The 16,482-nt window shown below is 34.5% G+C and overlaps 1 protein-coding gene across 1 annotated transcript in view; it reads left to right on the forward strand.

Moving 5' to 3' along the window:
* The window catches only part of Hip14 (palmitoyltransferase Hip14), a 242,982-nt gene that overhangs the window by 182,339 nt on the left and 44,161 nt on the right, over positions 1 to 16,482 (forward strand). The window contains exons 11-12 of the mRNA XM_090414298.1: positions 6,399 to 6,482; positions 13,584 to 13,735. Coding sequence (XP_090270424.1) covers positions 6,399 to 6,482; positions 13,584 to 13,735 — 236 coding nt within the window. The remainder of the gene's footprint in view (positions 1 to 6,398; positions 6,483 to 13,583; positions 13,736 to 16,482) is intronic.

The following is a 16,482-nucleotide window of genomic DNA, read 5'->3' on the forward strand; positions in this document are numbered from 1 at the left end:
TAATCTCTGGGATTTGATATTTTTGGAATTGGGCCAAATACTGTTGTTTTCCAATCTCTAAGCCAGTATATTTTCTTCCAAACCTGTTGACAAATTTCAATCAATATATTCACTACTTCATCCTTAGCTACTCTCAATTCCACTGACACTCCATCAACTCCAGGAGCTTTTCCTTTTGGAAAAGCTCAAATTCCATTGCTGATATCACTTCACTTTTCATTATCATAGGTTTCTCAACAGATTCTCTCCTTTTCAAATTCTCCTTCAGTATTATTATCTTTCTTGTACAAATCCTCTACATAATCTTTCCATCTTTTTTTTTTTCCACTGCTTCTTCTTCTATTAAACATTTTACCAAATTACTTTTTACAACTCCTAATCTAGGGATAAACTTCCCTGTAACTTCATTTATCTTTCTAAACAGATCTCTTGTTCTACCTGTTATATTGCTTTATTCAGTTTCCTTTCACCTTTTGTTTAGATGTTTTTTCTTATCTTTCCTAGCCTGTCTCTGAAAATCTGCACTCAGTTGTCTAACCCTTTCTTTGTTTCTCTGAAGGTGGTTCATTTTTCTTCTTTTCTCTGCCATTTGAATAGCTTATTCTCATAATCGTTTACAGTCTTTCCTTCTTGTTGCTTTACTTAGTATTCTTTACTTCTATTACTCTATATTTTTGTTTCTTCCTACAGTTCTTCAAATTCTCTTCTTGTTCTCTCCAGACTTTTTAATTTCTTTCTGACTTCTACTTTAAATGCTTCTTTTGCATGATTTAAATCAAATCTGATACTGCTTTCATAGTACCCATCTGTAAAAAAAAAATAATAATAAAATAAAATAAAGGAGAATAAAACTGAATGTGAGAATTGCAGAGGAATTTTTGTAAGTGTTCCAGTTAAGATTGATGCAAGCATACTTGAAAAGTGGCTGATAAAAATTGTGGAAGATAAGCTGGGAGAAGAACAAGATGGGTTCAGACCAAATAGAGGTTGTCAAGATCAGATTTTCAATTTACAACAGATTGTTAAGGAATTATGGGAATATGATAATGATCTGTATATCTACTTTAGCTTTGTAGATATGGAAAAGGCATATGACAATGTCTATAAGAAAGCTTTACAAAACACTAAATTATGTGGGATAAATGGAACATTATGCAGAGCAGTACATAGTCTATGTTTAAGTTGCTAGTTGAAATTGAAGGAAATACAGCAAGATGTATTGATGTAAAATCAGGGGTAAGACAAGGATGCACATTATCTCCACTCTTATTCATCATCTATATGGATCACATCATGAAAGAAAGTGGCATTAAGTCTGATATTAGAATTGGAGATGTCAGACTTAATTCTTTGCTTTAATCAGATGATGTTGTACTCCTAAACACATGTAGTCCAACTCTCTAGGATTCTCTAACTAAATTGAATAACAGCTATAAGAAATTTGGTATGAAAATCACCAAAACTATGAAAATAGGCAGACCTATTGAACACATCAACTGCATTCTGAATGGAGAGCCTGTAGAACAAGTAAAATGTTTCAGCTATTTAGAGCACAGTTTTTAGTGAAAATGGCAAGTTAAATCTGGAAATAGACAACAGAATAATCAGAGCTGCATGATGGGTAGCCAGCTGAATAAATTTATATGGAATAAAAGAGAATTAGCCAAAACATGAAACTAGCAGAATCCAAGACTGTGTTCAAACTAGTTTTAAGTTATGGATCTGAGAGTTGGGTAGAAATAAAGCACTTGATCAAAGACTTGAGACCACAGATGTGAGGGTTTTGAAAAGAATTGGGGAGTGAATGGATGGTATCAATGGCAGAATCATATTAAAAATGAAGATAGTAGAAAGGAACTTGACATCAGTAGCATTCCAGAATGTGTTTGCAGATTTAATTATTCTTATTGTTATTTGACACCTCCAGGGAGTCCAAAGACTCATCAAGGGAGGGCACCTGTTCTATAGCTCTGTCTCCACCACTCAATCCACTAACTCACTGCAATTACACCACTGCCATCTACCGCCGACCACTACCACTAGTTTTTCCATAGACAATCACAAAATCACAAACATCCATGCCCATGTGCGGGATTCAAGCCCGCAGCATTTTGGCTGGAGAGCAGATGTGCTAACCACTTGGCCATCCAGGCTAGCAATAATGTAAGGTGGTGTTGGCCACTTAAATAGAATGAAATAACCTTTCTTCACTGAATGAAGAGAGGTTAGCATAACAGGCATTTAATGCCAAGATGGCAGGAAAGAGACCTAAAGGAAGAACAAAGTCTAGGTGAATTGATTTAGTCACAAGTGCCTTAGAAACATGAAATGTTAGATATGACAATATTGGTGTGCTGACAAGTAATAGACTAATTTGGAGTAAAATTTTGGATAGGAGATAGTAGTCTGAACACCCCTTGGGGATACATAGGAAATTGATGATAATATATTGAAGATGTGCAAGTTAGTTTTGTCTTTGATTCAAATTTGTACAACAGTTACCTATACAAATTCAAGGAAACATCTCTATTGAGATGGTATGCACTACCATCCAGCAACAAAAACAAACTATGATACTTATATGTGGTCAATTTCATATCCCTTGTCTTAAAAGACATGCTATATGACCTCCTTTGTGAGGTCAGTGAACAGTGAGGCTTGCAATTGGAACTGTGCATGTGTGATGCAGATTGTTTCAGTACTAAGAATTGCAATGGATTTGTCTTGGTTTGTATTGTAGCTGTTTTTATCATTATTGTGTTTACTGTTTGTAGTAATTGAATTTAATAATTTTAGCTTGTTCTTGAAGAAATTTACCTTGTGTTGGTATTATTATTATCTCAGACCTCCAGGGAGTGAAGGACTCGTCGAGGGAGGCTATAAATCACCAAACCAGCTATCATACCTTCCCTAAAATTCATTCACACTAGATGCACTCACTATCCCTGAGGGCAAATTATTCCACTCACTCACTGCTCTCTGGGAGAAAAACCTAGCTCTTACCAATTTCTTGATGTGAACAAACTTAACTTCCATGAATGCCCCCATGTTCTCTCCCCCACCTTCCATATAACGAAAAATTTCATCAATTTAAATCCTATAACACCCATTCAAAAGTTTATATACGTCTATCATATCACCCCTCTTTTTCCTGTTAACTAGAGTCTGCAATCCACATATACTCACATATACTGATGTCACAATCTGTCCTCATAATCTAAATTGTATAATCCGGATATAATCTTTGTAACTCTTCTTTGCACCCTTTCCACAGCTTCTTTATCCCCTTGGAACCTGGGAGACCAAATCTGCGCACAATAATCCAGGTGTGGTCTTATCAAAGCCTTATAAAGAGGCAAAATGACATCCTTACATGTCAAGGTTCACTCCAACATCGCAATTATCCTCTGAGTTGTATTTGCAACTTTTGCTATGTGACCATTGAACTTTAAATTCTTATCCACCAATATACCAAGATCTCTTGCCTCTTTAGTTTCTTGTAGCATAACCCTGCTAATATAATATGCCGCTGGAACTCTAATCATGCCAAAGTGCATAACTTTACACTTACTAACATTAAACTGACAGCCATTTTTGTTAGCCCAAATTTCCAGTCTATTCAAATCATTTTGTAATTGCTGAATATCAATAGCATCCCTGATTTCCCTGCCTATCTTTGTCATCTGCAAACAATTGCACATCTGATGATAGACCCTGCCTGATGTCATTAATATATAGATTGAACAATAATGGCCCAAGTACTGAATCCTGAGGTACACCACTGGTTACCTTAAATCTGGCAAATTCACACCCACTGAATACCACATTTTGATATCTGTCTGTCAACCATCTCCTAATCCGAGTCAAGAGTTTATATTCCAATCCCATATTCTCCTGTTTATGAAACAGCCTTTCATGTGGTATCCTATCAAATTCCTTAGAAAAATCCAACATTATCGTAGTGTATCCATTCCCTTTATCCAACTCGGTCATAACATTGTCATAAAATACGAACAAATTGCTAAAACATGACCTTCCTTTAGTAAACACATGCTGTTCCTTGCAGAGTATAGCATGTTTGTGTACCCATTTCTGTATGCAAGTTCTTACCAACTTCTCCAAAATCTTCACTACCACATCAGAGATACTAATAGGTTGGTAGTTAGACACATCTGCTTTTGCACCACCCCTATACAATGGAACTATATACATTCCTTCCATTTCTGTAGTATCATTCCTGAGCTGAGACTCAAGTTATACAAATGTGTTAAAACGCCTAACCAATTGGGCTGAACATCCGTTTAGCAAACTGGCTGATATTCCATCTGTCCCTATTGGCAAATTCTTATCCAGGTTATGCAACAGCTCTTCAACCTCATTTTCCTGAACTTCTAACTCTTCATCTAATGTAGCAGTAGCACTGTGCACCATGCTACATACACCTGGTTGATATATCTTAGCAGAGTCATCACTCATTATCTGAACAATCTGCTTAGCTTCTGACACTCAAGCACCATATGCATTCAATAAAGTTATTCTTCCACATTCATTCTTTCTTTTGCTTGTGGCATAATGATAAAATTCTTTTGGATTGCCTTTAGCCTGCATGGCCAATTTCGTTTCATACTCAGTTTTAGCTTTTCTCACAATACTCGTTACTTTTCTGACCTGAGTTATTTTTCATAACTCCTCTCACTCTTATTTTCACGATATTCTTTCCACATCATCTTCTTTTTGTAGATCTCTGCTTAATAATGTTGCACATCCATTTCACTCCCAGCCTATTTATTCTTTGAACACTAAGGATACATTGAGATACTGCCTCATTCAAGCACTTTTTCAAAGATCCCCATGCATTGCTGACATTTTTCCCATTTAATAACTGATACCATGGGACCAAAGATAGCTCCTAAGTTGATCATAATTTCCAGCTTTGTAGTTCAGCATGTAACCTGTTTTAATAGGAGTTTCAATACAAATAAATACTTCTCAAGAAAGTACAGCATGATCACTGTCACCAATTGGTGGTAAAATAGCCATATTCTTGACAGAGATCCCTTCTGACGCTATGAACAAATCCAACACTCTTTGACCTTGAGTTCCTTGTTTCACATGCTGCTTGAGAAAGTTGTCTCGCAAAATTCAATAAATTCCTCTTCTTTCTTATCATGAGAATTCTTTTCTACCCAATCAATATTTGGAAAATTAAGGTCAGCCATAATGATCATTCGCTTGGTACCCATAAGGCTAAATTGGCGCTGCATTTCTTCGTCCCCTGCAACTGAGCCACCAGGTCTGTAGCAATACCCCACCATATATTTCATTCTGTTAACCTCCACTTCACACCAGATAGACATGTGGCATGTTAATTTTCAGATAAATGTCCAAAGTGTTATAGAGTACTAAGCTATTATTACTTTACCCATATTTTAAAATTAAAAAAAAAAAAGAAATAGATGACCTATGATAATAATTCATTTTTATTTACTTATTATTAAACAGTATTAGCCTTGAGCAAGGCATTTTCATAGACACAAGGAATATGAGATATACATGTGATTGCATCCACAACAGGTGAACTGAGTTCAAAGTAGCATTACTGTAATCCACTGGTGTCCTCTATAAGTTCGATGGGGAGATCTCGATTATTCCACTGATGGTCTTCCAGATTTTTGGTGGAATTTTGTAGAATATTGTACAACTGTGGCAGACGCTAAAACATCTCTCAGATTTATGACGTGTAATAAAATTTTTAAATATCAGTGGTCAGTATCATTGCAATGGTCTGAACTATAGTGGATGCAGTATAAATATTGGGGATATTTTCTCTCCTCATCCAGTTGAATAGTTGCTATTTTCTAGTTTCACCAAGAAATTTCCATTTGTAGCAGCAAGATTCTTAACGCTGTAGACATCAGAATGATCTAAGTGATGATGGAGAAAATCTTTTGGAGAACAATAAAGGTAACTAACTTTTGGTAAGGCTTGAACAAATTTCAGATTAAATATATCTTTTGGGAAGCAACTAATTTTTGGCATTCAGTCTGTGCTTACCTTGCTGCACTTGCATATTTCATATTCTTGTGTCTGTAAAAATGCCTTAGTGACAAAAACAGAACACTGGCTAATGGTAATTAAATAAAAAGTTAATAATCACTCCTGACTGCAATCCTCCATTAAACACACACAAAAAGTGATCAGCATCTTGCATATTGACTTAGAAGATGTATGAAGTGTCAGAGGAGCACTTTTTTTTTTTTTGCCTTTTTTCTAAATTAGTAGATTACATTTTTTTTAATAATTATAATGAAGGTATGAATAAATGATGATTGAAGAAAAAGTATATGGATAGTTGATAAAGACTTTCTTTTAAACTCCGACATTCATCTTTGTTCCAGGTGTTGGTAATCATAGGTATTTTGTTTCCTATCTTGTTTTCCTTCTAATAATGATATGTTGGTGTCTCTATGGCTGTTTATTATGTAAGTATAGTTTCTTTTATTTGATTTTTAGAAACTTTTTTGATAATTTTATACTAATTCTGGCTATCCAGTTATTTCAAATTGTGAATTATATGATTTCATCTATATATATATATATATATATATATATATATATATATGAATATAGGCAACTATATTCATATTATTATATTGCCAATATTATATATGAATATATAATATAGGCAACTTCACATATATATTGTATGTGAAGTTGCCTATCACCATGATCATGATCACTGAATTAGCTATCTATCTGATCTATCCACTCAGGTTTTGCAACTGAATGCCTGATTTTGACCAAAAGGCAAAAATGATATTCATTACATTGACAAAAGTGGTTTTGGAGTATTCGGTTTCTTTGGTATTATTAATATAAAAACACTTCCTGAAGTCAAGACTCATCAAGGGAGGCAATAGTAAGATGCATTCTCACAGAGATAATATCTATCATACCTCATCTTAAATTGGTTCAATGTTTGTGCACTCACCACATCATTCAGCAAAATATTCCACTCACCAACCATTCTCCATGCAAAAATGGCATGCCCCGTTTCTTATGCACTGCATCTTTATATAATTTCCAAGAATAACATCTTGTCACTATCCTGTTCCCTCCTTTGACCCTTTGAAAAATATCCTGAGTATCTATCTGATAAACTCCTCTTAATAATTTATATGTCTCAATATGTTACTCCTTTGCTTATTTACCAGAGTCACAAATTACATTTGTTCAACCTGTCTTCATAGTCAGTATTCCACCTCAACTTTTTTCCAGGGCTTGCTTCTCATCTAGAAATGCAGTTGAACAAATCACTTCTCACTAGCCCAGATGTGGTCTATTTCAAAGCCTTGTACAGTGGAATGACCACATCCTTATCTCCAGTTGTCAATATTCTTCTAAGTACCGTCATTTCTTTGTGCTGCTTTTATCACTTTTGCAATATGTCCTTGTCCACCAATATCCCAAGATCCTTTGCTTCTTCCACCTTCTGTAATACAATGCCTTCAATATGATATACAGCATTACGTTTCCAAGATCTAAAGTGCAGAACCTTACATTTAATTAATTTATTATTTATTTATAATGACTCTTTCCACCACATATTTTGAAAGTCCAAGAAGCATTGTTTCAAATGCTGTTCATCTTATGAAAGCTGAATATCATAACGTTTGTTTTTCTAAGTTCATCACTGCTGATCTACTGATCAGATGAACACAAAACCTAATCAAATATTTTCAGTTGTATTGGGGTTAACATTGGTGAATTTGCTCTGGAAATCCTAACCACTTACAGTTTAGTGTATTCTCCATTTGGATTTCTTTCTGTTCATCCATTCTGAATTTTTTCTAAATCCTATTATGTTTACCTTGGAAGCTGTCAAATTATGTCTTCAGTGATGGTGACTATATTGTAACTTCCCTGATACCAAGTAATTCTACATTCATTTGGTGATTTTTAATGTGAATCTTATCCAGAAAAAACTCTATAATATATTAGTATTAGTATAGTAGGCAGATTAAGGGTTAAAAATATTGAAAACCTGTTTTTAGACCATATATTGAACTTTTTTCAAGCCAAGTGTCATTGTCAGATTCCCAGTATACCCCCAATGGGAGAACAGAAATCTGTGATGGTTACGTATGATTAAATTAAATACTTATTAGGCTTCCAATATTGTCAGATCTTATAATTCAGTCTTGCAAGAAACTACTAAATGGATCAGTCTACGTAGCCTTTTTCTGCCATCCATCCTTGTATTGATTTCTTTTGCTAACCTTTTATCTCCCATTTTGTTCAAGTGGCCATACTGCATTATATTAGCTTGTTCACATGTTCTTGAATGCTAGCAGTCTTAAGTTCCTTTCTGATATCTTCATTTTTAATATGATTCTGCTATTATTGCAATTAATTCTCTCCCTTAATTTTTCTCAGAATCATCAATGGTTTTCTCACTGTCTGTGCTTGATAGTTGTGTTATCACCCATTTTATGTTGAATCCAAACTCTTGGATCCAGAAGTTAAAATTGGTTTGAAGACTGTCTTGTGCACTCTCTAATTGTGCATACATTTATTCAGTTGACCATGCCATCCATGCTTATTTCATTATCTGTATTTGCTTTAATTTTCCATTTTCAATTTTATTTTTCTATTTAATTTTCCATTCTCTCTAAAAATTATGCCTAAACAGTTAAAATGTTGAACTTGTTCTACAGGTTCACATTGAGATTGCAATGAGATGTCTTCCATGTGCTTGCCTATTTTCATAGCATATTCATACCAAACTTGTTACAGCATTTATTCAGTTCAGTGAAAAAACATGCAGCCTTGTACTGGATTTAGTTAGGAGTGTGATATCATCTGAATTAAGTATACAGCTGAGTTGAATACTTCTGATTTCAATGTCAGATTTAATGTCACTTTTCTTCCTAATTTGATCCATGTAGATTATGAATAAGAGTGGAGATAGTGTTTATTCTTGTATTATATTACTCCTGATTTTATATCAAACTGCTTTCCTGAACCTCTAAATTCTAACTGCTGAGTTAAAACTTAAATATAAACTATATTGCTCTGTATTATTTGTCTTTTATGCCATATAATTAGTGCTTTGAACAGTTTTTTAACTGTCAAACAGCCACATGGATGAATTATATCAAAAATATATATTTCAACCATGTAAATTGGTATGTATACACATCAAGGCTAGTTAATGGTATATTGTCATATTTCTTTTCTAGATCTACAAAACTTAAATATACACACTATTATTATTTCCCTCACAAATTCTCTGCTGTTAATCTTAAAGTGAAAATCTGATTCTGACATCCTTTGTGGTCTGAATCTATTTTGCTCTGTTTCTTGATTTTCTTTCACACTATTTCTTAGCCTCTTCACAGATAACCTTGCATAAATTTTACTTAGAAGACTCAGTGGGGAAATTCTTCTGTAATTCTCACATTGTTTTATATTCCTTTTTATAAATGAATACTATGAGAAGTCTTCTCCAGTCATCTGGAATTCATTCTTCTGACCAAATCTACCACTATAAAATGTTTCTACTTCCTTTCATATGAGAACATTTCTGGTTATCATCTGCTTCAGCTCCTTTCCATATTTACAATTTCTGGTGACTTTTTACTTAAGTATGGATACATACCATATTCTTGATTTCACTCCTCTTTAATAGTTTCTACCACTTTTCTGCCACTGCTTTCTTTTCTTATTTGATAATCTTTCTTTCAAAGTCATTATTCTGAGCATCCAGAATGTCTTATCTTCAGTTTTTATGTCACTGTTATCATCTCTGATTCCTTTTACAGTATTCTTTTCTCCATAAATTAAAGATACCTAGAAATTACATACACTCGGGTCACTTTTTATGCATATCTTTTTTCAGTCAGCGTCCGTGAAGTTTAATTTTGCACGTGAGTAAGTTTTTGTCTTTTCATTATTGTAAGTCTAAATTTTGCTAATTTTATTTTAAAGATTTAATTTGGCCCAAAGGAGAAAATAAAGCACCAAAGAAGAGCAATTTCTTTGGAAATGAAAATTGCAATTTTAGATTCCTTAGCAAAAGGAGGGAGATCTACGGTGATCGGTAAACATTTTAATTTAAGCAAATCTACTATAAGAGCAATTTAAAAGAATGAAGTCGCAATAAGAAAATCTGTCATTTCTGGCACAAAACTAAGTGCCCAATTATCATCAAATTGTCAAGAGATGCTTTATTAGAAAAAACAAGCGCTCGTAATTTGGATTGAAGAATTCCTATAAATGGTTATTTAATTAAACAAGAAAGCTCTTCAGTTTTATGAACAGATAAAACAATTGGAACCATCTATTTCTGCTTCCCAGGCTGATAAAGAATTTTCGGCTGGCAAAGGATGGCTAACCGGGTTTTTAAAAGGGAATGCACTTCATAGCATGAAGATTACAGGCGAGGTTGCAGCAGCTGATGAAGAAGCAGCCAAAAATTTTCAAGAGAAGTTAGCCAAAATTATTGAAGATGGTGGATGTTGTCCCGATCAAGTGTTTAACGCTGATGAAACAGAATTGTTTTTGGAAGAAAATTCCTAGTCGAACTTACATCACAAAGTCTGAGAAAAAAGCAAATGGGTTTAAAGCAAGCAAAGATCAAGTAACATTGTTACTTTGTAGCAATGCATCAGGGGATCAAATGTTGAAACCCCCTCCTGGTAAATCGATCTCTAAGACCACATGTTCTAAAAGGCAAAGATCTGAAACAGCTGCCGGTACATTGGATGGCTAATACAAATGCCTGGGTAACAATTCAGTAAATACCATTCTTGAACTATTCAGTAAATACAGCAGTTTTGGAAAAACTGCTGTATTTACTGAATGGTTCAATAATTGCTTTGTACCAGAAGTGGAAACATATATGAAGTAAAAAGCTCTTGATTTTAAAGTTTTATTAATTGTTGACAATGCACCAAGTCATCTGCATTTAGAACATCCAAATGTGCAGGTAGTGTTTTTTCCACCCAATACAACAAGCATTATTCAGCCATTAGATCAAGGCATAATTGCTACTTTTAAAAAATATTATGTTAAGCACACTTTTTAATTTATATTGGATAAACTAGAAAATGATTCATTAACAGTAACTGACGTTTGGAAAAATTTTTCTATTTTTAACTGTTTAAATCATGTTGCATCTGCTATCACTGAAATAAAACCACAAACTTAAATGCCTGCTAGAAAGCAGCTTGGCCTGGATGTGTTGCAAACAGTGCAACCATTCAAACATCTACATTATCAGCTGACATCATTACTTTGTCACATGAAATTGGTGGAGAAGATTTTGATACATTTAGCCAGAATGATATAGATGAGTTGCTTGTGGATAATGCCTTAAGTGATGATGATATTATTGGATGTCGTTTAATTTTAAATATCGTGGAAGATCCAGAAAATGATAGTGAAGTGGAAGAAAAACCTGTCCCCCCTTACTACAAATATAATTCGAGAAAGTCTTGAACTGTGCAATAAATTGCAAAATCATTTTCTTGTTAATGACACAAATTCTGAATGAGCCTTTAAATTTCGATGTAACTGTATGTCTAGATATCACGATCGCAAAGTTTAATCACTGATTACATTGTCAGAAGAAAAAAATCAGCACAGAATGAGGGTGAAGAGCCATTGCTTTTACCATACAGATCTGATCCACTGACTATCTCTTCTTGTGATGAAAGTGATTTCACACCAGTTTACAAACATTGCTGAATATTGTCTAATAGCAACGATAATTCTGATGAAAAAATGTAAAAAAAATTGTTACTTTTCAATAAAATTAAATGAAGAAAGATTTAAAACAAACTTAGGTATCCTTATTTTCCTGAATTTTTATAAACTTTCTTATGCTATTTTAAGTGCGATTTTATTTTAATTCATTGCTTATGGAACTTATCCCTAATTTTTCAATGTAAGTTAGATCTTTTTTGTGCAATTTTTTATATGCTATTCTATTTTCTGTGGAACGTATCTACCGCATAAAAAGAGACCCGACTGTACTTAGTTTAATCCTTCATCCAAGTGTAGGCAAACAAGTTTCACCTGAACTATTTTCAGGACTGGGGTAACTTGTATATAGAAGCTTATGACTTCACATCACTTGCCTTAGTATCCCATAATGCAAAGTGCATATCTCCTCATTACTTAGCCCCATTACTCCTCCCTCCCCAATACACAAGAACACAACATGACCATCTCTATTCCCTATGTCAGAGGTACATCAGAAAAGATAGCCAAAGTACTGATGAAACATGGCCTTCGCACCACTTTCAAACCACATTTAAAACTAGCAACTCTGATCCACTTGCCTAAGGATAAACTTCACCCTTTAGCACACCCAGGAGTGTATGAAGTTCCCTGTGACTTGACCTACTATGGACAAACAGGAAGATCAGTTAACATCCGCCTGGAAGAATATAAAAAATACATTCGCTACTATTACTGTGGCAAGTCAGGACTGTCAGACCACGCTTTGGATACTCCTTCACACAGGATTAGATGGAAGAAAACAAATGTGCTATTTAGGAGTTGTTACAGATCTGAAAGATTATTTTTTGTCAGCAATAGCTTTGAAGAATTCTTCTAAACAGAATAAGTATTGTTGCATTAATTTGCCAAAAATTTGGGAGACTGTCATCCTAAGAGCAACTCCCACATAGCTGTAATGATTTTTTTCTTCTTTTCAACATTAGAGGGCACCATAAATAGGACTTTAGATCTTTTGTACACTGCAATTTTATTGTTTTACTTACTCACTGTCGCCTGTACAAGTGTGTTGTGCTCTTATAATGCTGATTTGAAATTCAGCAAAATATAACAGTTAATTAAACATCTTTTGATTAAATTGTTTGGTATTGTTAATACCGTTAACAACTTAAGTCATGAATAACTGTCAACACCTAAGCTTATCTGTTAGGTTCCTTTGAACTCTGATAGTGTAATATCAAATACTTCAGCTGCTACCAAGACATGAGCTAATGTACACATGATCTGTGACTCATTATAGCGATTCGTGTTTTGAATGTAGTTAACAGTCTGTCTCCCTGGTGATGTACACATAATTGAATGAAGTATATTGGAGTTTTTGAATAAAATCCTATTAAGTGTTTGTTACATGTTTAAGCCATGAAAGTTATTTAAATATATCTAGTGCATGTGTTCCACTGAAACTGTTATAATGGTGTTTGCTTTAGTGAGAGGGGAGTGGATGAGGCATCTGCAGGATGTGATTGAGCTGCATGGCTAGCATTCTTGTAACCACTGTCAGAACCTTTTGTAGTCCACGAGCCGCCAAGAGCTTCAGAGAATTGTTGTTTGTTATTAATAGATAGATGTATCTAATAAATTAACCATTTGGTAAATACATCTCTTCCCAAATTTGGTTATCTACTTTAAGTAATGTTTTATACACACACACACACACACACGTGTGTGTGTGTGTGTGTGTGTGTGTGTGTGTGTGTGTGTGTGTGTGTGTGTGTGTGTGTGTGTGTAATATCAGGAATATATAACTGTATGCAAATTATTTTCCTTGTTTTTAACAGTTTGGCAGCATCATATCTCTTGGAATAGTCTTACTTTTTTCACATTTATATGGCAATCACTGTTTGTTAGTGGTTGGGTAGCATGGATATCAGTGAATGCTGCTCTGCATGGTATATGGGTAGGTTGTCTCCTAATCTGCCAACTTTATCAGGTATGTCTTATTTAAATTATTTTGTAAATAATCTTTCTGTTATTAATTCATTACTAGCAGTTCATTATTATTAACAATTTGTCTTTAAGTTTATTTAAACTTTATTTAAAAAAGTTTATTTAAACTTTAAGATTCCAGATTTGCATTTTATTTCTCTCATTTGCAAAATAATGTATTAACAGTAAATTACTCTATGCATATCTACTCTTGAAATAGATAGAGCCACACTGACACGTCGTTTAAACTTTTTTCAAAAGAAATACTTAGGTTAGAGATGAAACTCTTTTAACTGTTGCTAGAGTTATCTAAATGTATCCTCATTTTCCATCATGTATATCTCCTCTCTGCTTTTTTCATCATCATCATTGGATGTTGCAATTAGCACTTATAGAAGTCCAGTGGCTTCATTTACCATCAGATCCTTGATCACACAAATGTTTTGCAGATATAAAAATTCAGCTAATGTTATTGTCCATGACAGGAATCATCTGAAATTAATATATCAGTACTCTGGGAATGAATATTCTGGGTTTATTTAAACTAAAACACACATTCATATTTCCTTCTCTTTATCTCTCTCCCTTAACATCATCAGAGTGTATTTTTAATACGATTAGAAATCATAAAATGTAAAAGTATCTATTTGTGATAGATTGAAAAAAACAAGTCATATAGCTTATTATTTTCTCTGAGTCATAGTAATAGTTTAAAGAAATTATAATTATTATTATTATTATTCGTAAAACTTCCAAGGAGTCCGAAGACTCATCACGGGAGGACACCTACCTACTATACAACTGTCTCCACCACTACACCGAACCTCTACTACCAATCATCTCCATCAACGCCATCTACCACCACCACAACTAGTATTTTTTGTCTGTAAATTTCATGTGTTCTGAAGTGCCAGTTTGTCTGTATGCGGGATGAAAAACCCGAGTTTCCGGGAGAAAAAACCTTGCTACCTCTGTATGAGATCGGCTAACTCACCTTTGATTGAAAAAGTCCACATAAACATTCCTCCCGTCACGATGAGAATCGAACTTAGCCCTATTCCAATCAAAGGGCGCAATGTACTGTCATTCTTTCAATTGTGCTACCGGAGGTGTTAATGAGGACTAAAGGTGAATAAGTTGCGATACCAGGAATTTGCTTCTTTTTCTTCTTCTTTCTCATCCATCAAATGACGAGTTGAATCCCATATCTGCAAATCTCTGCATATCTGCAAAGGGGGTGATTAAGGGCCAAAGCTGTATAACTGAGAGGAGACCTCCACATAGCCTTTAAAGGAATGCAGAGAACCGACCAGGGCTTCTGACCTAATGTCCAATCCTCACCTTCTCGTGGTGCACCCTGTTGGGTATCTACTTTGATACTGAACGAACGAGGATGGGCTGGCAATTTGGGATTTAGCCGACCAAATTGTATTCTTATTGGTTAAACCAAAATAAAAAATGATGGTACAACATGACAAAATTTCATGCCGGCTGGGGCGTCGCCCAAGGCCCCCATTGTTTTTGCCAGGGAACCAGGACGAACAGCGAAAAGTCAGCTACTGGAAGAAATCTGAAAACAAACCCCAACTCAACATCACCAGAGTTAAAGATCAGTACTATCAACGTAAGAAGCCTGAATGGCAAAGAAATGGAGCTAGCTGAGGAATTAGATAAGTACCAGATTGACATAATAGGGGTGACTGAAACAAAAAAAGACCAAAACTGGTGAGATCTTTCTGAGCAATAAATACAAAATGTTATATTCAGGCAATAACAATCAAGGAAAAGAAGGAGTAGCCATAGTATTCAACACAAAATACGAGGCTAATCTTCTTGAATGGCAGTCAGTCTCAAGTAGAGTAATGTGGGCAAATATGAGAATGGGGAACTGGACAATGAGACTTATTTGTGCCTATGGTCCCACAGAAGGTTCTACTAAGGTAGAAGTGGAGGAATTTTTTGAGGCTTTAGAAAAAGCAACTGACACAATGAAAAAGGAAAAGTTAGTCTTTGTTGGGGATCTAAATAGCAGAGTAGGAAATGATTGTGAGACATACAAAAATAATTTGGGAAAATTTGGAGAAAAGAGCAAAGCTAATAATAATGGCAAATATCTGTTGGATTTCTGCTCAGGACATGGACTGGTTATTACTAACACCATGTTCCAACATAAAAATGTGCACAAATTCACATGGAGAGAAGAGGCTAGGAATAAGAAAAGTCTCATTGACTATGTTATTGTTGATAGTGATGTTTTCTCCCTGGTGCAGGACACCAGAGTGTACAGAGGATTTGAAATTGGAAGTGATCACTATTTAGTCTTGAGCAGGATAAAATTGAATTTCATATTGAAAAGAATAACATGTAAGAAAGTTTTAAAGCGAATAAAAGTTGAGCAGCTCTCAGATGTGAACTGTAGACTAAAATATAGAAAGATTATTGAAAAGAAAATGAAAGAGTTTGAGAACAGTAATCAAACCTTGGAGATTCAGTGGCAAACTCTGAAGAAAACATTGATTGATTCTGCCAGAGAGGCATGTGGTGAGGTTGTGTGCAAGGATAAAAAAATCAGAACTCCCTAGTGGACACAGGAAGTTAAAGAGGCAGTGAAGGAAAAGAAGAAAGCATATCAAAAGTTCCTGGCAAATAAGTCAGCTTTTACTCTTACAGAATACAGAGACAAATGTAAGAAAGCTAAACAGTGTGTAAAACTAGCCAAACAAAAGTCATGGGAGGACTTTGGCAAGAATA

The sequence above is a fragment of the Typopeltis vanoorti genome, chromosome 25 (assembly GCF_054136105.1).
Source record: "Typopeltis vanoorti isolate ZY-2024b chromosome 25, IOZ_Tvanoo_1.0, whole genome shotgun sequence".
Lineage (NCBI taxonomy): Eukaryota > Metazoa > Arthropoda > Arachnida > Uropygi > Thelyphonidae > Typopeltis > Typopeltis vanoorti.